At 46.6% G+C, this 6404-nt stretch overlaps 1 protein-coding gene and 1 pseudogene across 1 annotated transcript in view; one reads left to right on the forward strand and one right to left on the reverse strand.

The window, feature by feature from the left end:
* Nucleotides 1-3019, reverse strand: part of TECR (trans-2,3-enoyl-CoA reductase) — a 28769-nt gene extending 25750 nt beyond the window's left edge. Inside the window, exon 1 of the mRNA XM_010855510.1 lies at nucleotides 2078-3019. Within this exon, the coding sequence (XP_010853812.1) occupies nucleotides 2078-2092 (15 nt within the window). The 5' untranslated portion in view covers nucleotides 2093-3019. The remainder of the gene's footprint in view (nucleotides 1-2077) is intronic.
* LOC104999883 overlaps nucleotides 2637-6404 on the forward strand; it is a 7281-nt pseudogene continuing 3513 nt past the window's right edge.

Consider the following 6404-nt stretch of genomic DNA (forward strand, 5'->3'; position numbering starts at 1 on the left):
CCCAAATAGAAATACAGTCTTTCTCAAGGTGTTAAATGTGAAGGAAAGAATCTCTGCTATTCTTATTGATCTGCAACAAACACCTGTAATAGAGTTGATCAGCCTGCTGTGCAAGCTGGGCTGAGAGATATTTTACCCTTGTACAGCAACCCTGGAGCTACCACCTCAGTGCTTATGTGTCAAATGTCAGCAGAGAATGATAACACAGAACATGGAAATATAACAACTTTATTTTTTTCCTCCAAGGTCACTTTGAACAGTGGGTTTGAAGCTTCTACTTCCAGGAGGGGCAGGGTTTGAGTGTCCTCCTGATCAAGCCATGACCCTAAGGCTGTGACAAGCTTGCAGAACAAAAGTGTCCACCCCAAGGATCCTTAGGGGCCTACCTTATCTGCCTGCCAACTACTAAAACTAACTCCATTTGTCAAAGGCCACATGTATCTCCCATCCTCCGTCTTTCAAACTGAATGTGGTTTTTTCTCCAGGGTTACAGAGAGGCTTTGAAAGGTAAAACTGTATTAGAAGAACTGTATTAGAAGAATTTCACTCTACAATCATAAAGTTGAAAGAGGCATAAGAGATTACTAAATTCTACCTCCTCATTTTTGTGCCACGTCAAAAAATCATTAACAACTTCTGGGTTAAAGGTTTCAAAAGATTCTGGGTAAATTACCACAGAAAGTAATAACAGTAATAGTAGCAGTAGTAAAGGGAGTGGGCAGAAGCAGTGGTATTTCACTAGCAAACAAAAATCAGACTGAATCCTTACACTTATATGAACCACCTAACATGATTAAATTCAAAGAGACAGAAAGTAGGATGACAGTTGCCAGGGGCTGGGCAGAGGAGAGAAGGGGGTTAGTGTTTAATGGGTAGGATTTCTGTTACGCAAGATGAAAACAACAGAGTTCTGGAGGTGGATGTGGATGGTGGTTATGGTGGCACAACAGTGTGAATGTACTTAATGCCATTGAACTGCACCCTTTAAAATGATTAAGACGGTAAATTTTATGTGTATTTTAACACACTTTTTTAAACCCGGGAAGGGGAAAAAAAAGTTTCTCACCTGGCTAATTTTCATTTGGGGACCAGTATGGCAAAGTGGTTAGCAACTGACACTCTGGAGTCCTGAGTTTTTCTCTGTCCTGCATTTACTAACTAGCTGGGGACCTTTGAGCAAGTCATTTGACATCTCTGAGACAGTTTCTTCATATACAGAAACAATAATAAGTCTCCTATCTCACAAGGCTGTGAGGCTAAGAAAACAAGGTAACAGACACTCACTGGCAGAAACGTAACACTCTCTAAATTATTATTATGAACTTTAATAATAAATTAATCATTTAATGCTACTTATAAGCCAGCAATAATGAAATTATTAATATTATATTATCAGCTAGGTTGATAAGTTCATCAGAACACTTCGTTTTAAGGGTAAAAGAGGCCCCAGTTAGGAGTCAGAAGCCCTGAACCTCAAAAGTGGCTGTGGGTGTGAGATTCCTCCTCGGTGACACGCAGGACTTGACGGAGATGATCTCTTAGATTAACAGAAAGCAAAGATCAGCTTTGCTGTTCAGCAGGAGCCAGCATTGCAGCTACACCTCCTTCACCGCCTAAGCCGCTCAGGGAGCCGTCCCGGGCGAGGGAAGGGGTCCAAAGGTCATGCCAGAGAGGACAGACTGCAAAGCCCCTTTCTAAGCCCGAGGCGGAGGCACGGTGCAAGGTTTGTGCAAGACACCCTCAAGAGTGAGAGCAAGGGTTCCACACCCTCGTTCCTCCCCTACCTACAATTCATCCTGCATGGGGAGCTGCGAGGAACCTGCAAGCTTCCCAGGTCCTGCAGAGACCCCAAGAAAAGGCACCCCCAAAACAGCCAGGGTTGCAGAATTATAAATACCTCCCCCGCACATGCGCACTGAAATTTACGAGTGGTCCTGGGCACAACGCGTGCCTACTGCGCCTGCGCCGTCCGGCTCCTTTTCTGGGCACAGGACGTAAAACGGGGAGCCGATTGTCTCACGAAATCGAAAAATAAGGTCTGCGGCAGTCGCTCAATCCCCGTTTTCTCTTTTCTTACCTCATAGTGCTTCATGGCTCCCCCGCACGGCAGCTGCTTCTCCTGCTACCTGCGCACGCTACACCACAGAGTACCTCACGCGGTGACGACCGCCGCGCGAGACTAACCGCGGACCCGCATCCGCCCCGCCCCTCCCTGCCGCTCGCGCCCCTCCAGCCAATCAGTGCGCAAGGCGCCCACCTTCGTCCCCGCCCCGCAGAGCCGGTCTGCGCAGGAACTAGCCGCTCTCGCCACGGGGCTAGCCAATCAGCTTCCGGGACCCACCGTTGGGGGCGGAGCACGGGCAAGAGGGAGGAGGATGGAGGAAAAAGAAGGGTCTTGGCTATCCACCAATCAAAGAGGGCCTCCGGTCGCACGAGCCCGTTGCCCCGCCCCTTAGTGGCGTCTCTGTGGAAACCAAGGGAAGCGACGGTTATTGCAAGACTGGGGGAGGGAGCTAGCAGTTGAGTGACAGGGAAGGCAACATCAACTGGGCCCGCAGCTCGACTGGGTGAATTCGGAGGTGGGCGGCCCCCGGGGAGTACCGGGGAGCAACGGGAGATAGCAAGGGGTTGGGGGCATGGGCTGGGGCACCTGGATGGAGAGGCTGCTCCGGCGAGGGAACCCCTGTCACGAATGGGAGGAAAGTAAAGGGGAAAGAGGTGGGGAAAGCTCTCAGGCACACACCCCGCGACTTACATGTAACCTGAGCTCTCTCATTATTCTGGGGGTGTCTTCACTGCCCTTTCTAATGCACGCCCCCGGCCCACCTTGCTAGACCCCATAGGCAGGGAGCCCACTTTTGTCTCTACCTGTACTGCCCGGTATGGTCACCTCTGGCCACATGTGGCTACTGAGTCCTTGAAACGTGGCTGATCAAAATTGAGATGTGCTGTAAAGGTGAAACACACAGAGACTTAGTATAAAAATGAAGATGTAAAAAAAAAAAACCTCATTAATCAACTTTTATGTTGATTAGTGCTATTATTACTGATGATATTATCAACAATAATATTATTAGTTATGTAACTAATGGTATGCTGAAATATTATTTTGCATATATTAGGTAAAAATACATTATTAAAATTAAATTCCTGTTTCTTTTTACTTCTTTGATATGCCTATTGGAACATTTAAAATCAGACACAGCTTGGATGTGGCTGGCCTGGCAGTTGTGTGTCTCACACTGGACAGTGCTGGTTTGGGGTCATGTCGTGCTTTTGTTCCATTGATTGTTATAAGCAGGCTGGGGAGGTTGGTTGCCACTACACACACATACAGACTCAAGCAGACACTTAAAACAGGACTTGGCACCCCTCCTTACCTTATCTCCTTTCTCCTGGTTCCAGACCCCACCCCTGAGCCTTCTTCAACTGTTGAGCGCTCCAGAACTCAGAGGCCTGGCATCAGAGACATGGTGAGAAGTCCTCAAAGACAGATTGTTGGTTCACAGGAGAGCAGGGCGGGGAGAAGGTGAGTCAGTGCTCAGCACTTACTCATCCAGGTTAGGCTCTAGAAATTTCTGAAGCTACAACTTTTGGGGACCCCTGTCTCAGAATAAAGGAAGCTAGGTCATTACCTTTTTCTGGACTTCCTTGGTGGTCCAGTAATTAAGACACTCTGCTTCCACTGCAGCAGGCCCAGGGTTCAATCCCTGGTTACTGAAATAAGACCCCAAGAAATTAATTACCTTTTTCCTCGGGCCTATCTGGGCAAAACAGAAGGATTTTTTTTGTCTTGGCTGCGTGGGTCTTCGTTGCTTTGTGCGGGCTCTCTCCAGTTGCAGTGAGTCGGGGCTACTCTTTGTTGTAGTGCTCAGGCTTCTCACTGTGATGGCTTCTCTTGTTGTGGGGCATGGGCTCTAGGTGCATGGGCTTCAGTAGTTGTGGCACACAGGCTCAGTAGTTGTGATGCACGGACTTAGTTGCCCTGAAGCATGTAGGATCTTCCCTGATCAGGGATCAAACCCGTGTCCCCTGCATTGGCAGTTGGATTCTTATCCACTGCGGGAAGTGTTTTATACATGTACTTTCCAAAGCACAGATCTTTTCCTGTTGGCAATTGTGGAGCTCATAGTATCAGGAGAGCCTTTGTGTACCAACAGGCCTTGTTTCCTGGCTTCATGGAGAAGGGTAGGAGATTACTCACTCAGAAGCCACAAGTTTAGCGACTTCCCTGGTGGTCCAGTGGCTAAGACTCCATGCTTCCAATGCAGGGGACCTGGGTTCCAATCCCTGGTCAGGGAACTAGATCTTACATACTGCAACTGAGGCCCAGTGAAGCCAAATAAATAAATATTAAAAAAAAAAAAAAAAAAAGAACAAGCCACAAGTTAAAATCCTACCAGGTTGAGTTACTTGAAGCATCTACTTCTGAGATGTTGAGGGGGGAGGGTTGAACCCCTAAAATCTAGCCACGTTTTGCTAGCAATTTCCAGGTTCTCCAGTGTGGTCTGAGTAGGTATGTCTTCCCTACGGCTGGGTTCCAGCTAGGTAAGGCATATGGTGTCCAAAAGGACGTCATTTTTGGAGATTCCACACACATTCCTACAGGCTTGGGACATTCTGGAATTTCCCTTTGGAGGCTGCTTTCCTGAGCCCTGAACTCACTCAACAGGCACCAAATAATTTTGTGAACTGTGTGCCAGCTGGGGCATATGAATAGTTTCCACCCGCCTCCTCACCTACAAGAAACTGATAGAAAGGCATGATCCAGCCTGCAGAGGGGAAGTCCTCTTTGGTTTTGATGGGTATTACAGGTGGAGAGGTGGATTTCCCAGGTGGCTCAGTGGTAAAGAATCTGCCTGTCAGTGCAGGAGACGTAGGAGACTCAGGTTCAATCCTTGGGTAGGGAAAATCCCCAGAGGAGGAAATTGCAACCCACTCCAGTATTCTTACCTGGGAAATCCCATGGACAGAGGAGCCTGGTGGGCTACAGTCCATGGCGTCATAAAGAGTCAGACATGACTGAGTTACTGAACACACACAAGTGTGAGGACCCCTTGTTGGCCTCATCTGGCTTCCAGTAATCAGGCTGCCAGCACGAACAGAATTCATCCTCGGAACAAAGCCTGACCACTTTGTTGACACCATACCATGGCTCTGTCTGTACCTGTTGATAGGGACAGCTAGTTTCCCCAGCACACTGGCTGATTCCTAATGGTGACAAGTAAATACGTTTGGTATTTGCTGAGCCAAATGTAACAGGCCCCTTAAAGCAGTTTCCAAAGGGGGAATTCCAGAAAGGTCTTATGCTGTGGCACTGTTGAAGAGTGAGCAGGGCCTCCTTAGGTCTCAGATTCAGGCGAACCCATGATCGTTTGGAGCTGGAAGATCTGGTGTGTTTGGTTGTGTCAGTCTCACAAATTCTTTTTCTTTTTTTTTAATTCCAGAGTAACTGCTTTACAATGTTGTGCAGGTTTCTACTGTACAACAATGTGAATCAGCTAAAAGTATACATATATCTCCTCCCTCTTGAACCTTCCCCATAACCCCCATCCCAGCCCTCTAAGTCATCACAGAGCACCAAGACAAGCTCTTTTTCTATTTCCCAGGTGCAAGTAAGATAGGATCTTGATTCTTCCAGAAACCTGGCTTGGCTTGTTTTGAGGTTTGTGATCAAACTGGTTCAGAGCTGTGTGAGGGAAGGTAGAGCCTACAGTAGACAAGCCAGGGCTGATTTGCAACTTTCCCCTGTGTCAGGAGCCCCGGAGAGAAGTTTCCCAACCTTTCTGCCTTTTGAATTTTTAAATTCATGGGATGGATTTTCTTTCTTTTTATTAAGATATAGTTTACATCCAGTAAAAATCACCTTTTCTGCTATACAATTCTGAATAAATACAGACATGTAACCACCATCGCAGTCAAGATATGGAACATTTCTATCATCCCCCCAAATTCCCCTGTCTCCCTTTGTCAAAAATCCCAGCCCCTGGCAACCACTGATCCAGTTTCTGCATCAATACTTTTACCTTTCCCAGAAGTACCTTAAAATGGAATCACACAGTGCACAGACTTTTGAAACTGGCTTCTTAACATAATGCATTTGAGGTTCCTCTGCATTGCTTCCTATGTCAATAGCTCAATCCTTTTTTATGACTGAATAGTATTCAGTTTGTTTACATTTCACCCATGGAGGGACATTCAGGTTTTAATGGCTGTTGGTAATGACAAATAAAGCCTTGATAAGTATTTGCTCACTGGTTTTTATGTGAACATAGGTTTTTATTTCACATGGGCATTCTACCAGGGCAGATTGTTAGCTTATATGACTGTAATGCTTTTGAAGTTCTTTTTGATGAAGAGAAGAAGAGTTGAAAAGAGTGGTGATGCTTTAAAAAAAAAAAAAT

This window comes from Bison bison, unplaced genomic scaffold (assembly GCF_000754665.1).
Source record: "Bison bison bison isolate TAMUID 2011002044 unplaced genomic scaffold, Bison_UMD1.0 scf7180017864365, whole genome shotgun sequence".
NCBI lineage: Eukaryota > Metazoa > Chordata > Mammalia > Artiodactyla > Bovidae > Bison > Bison bison.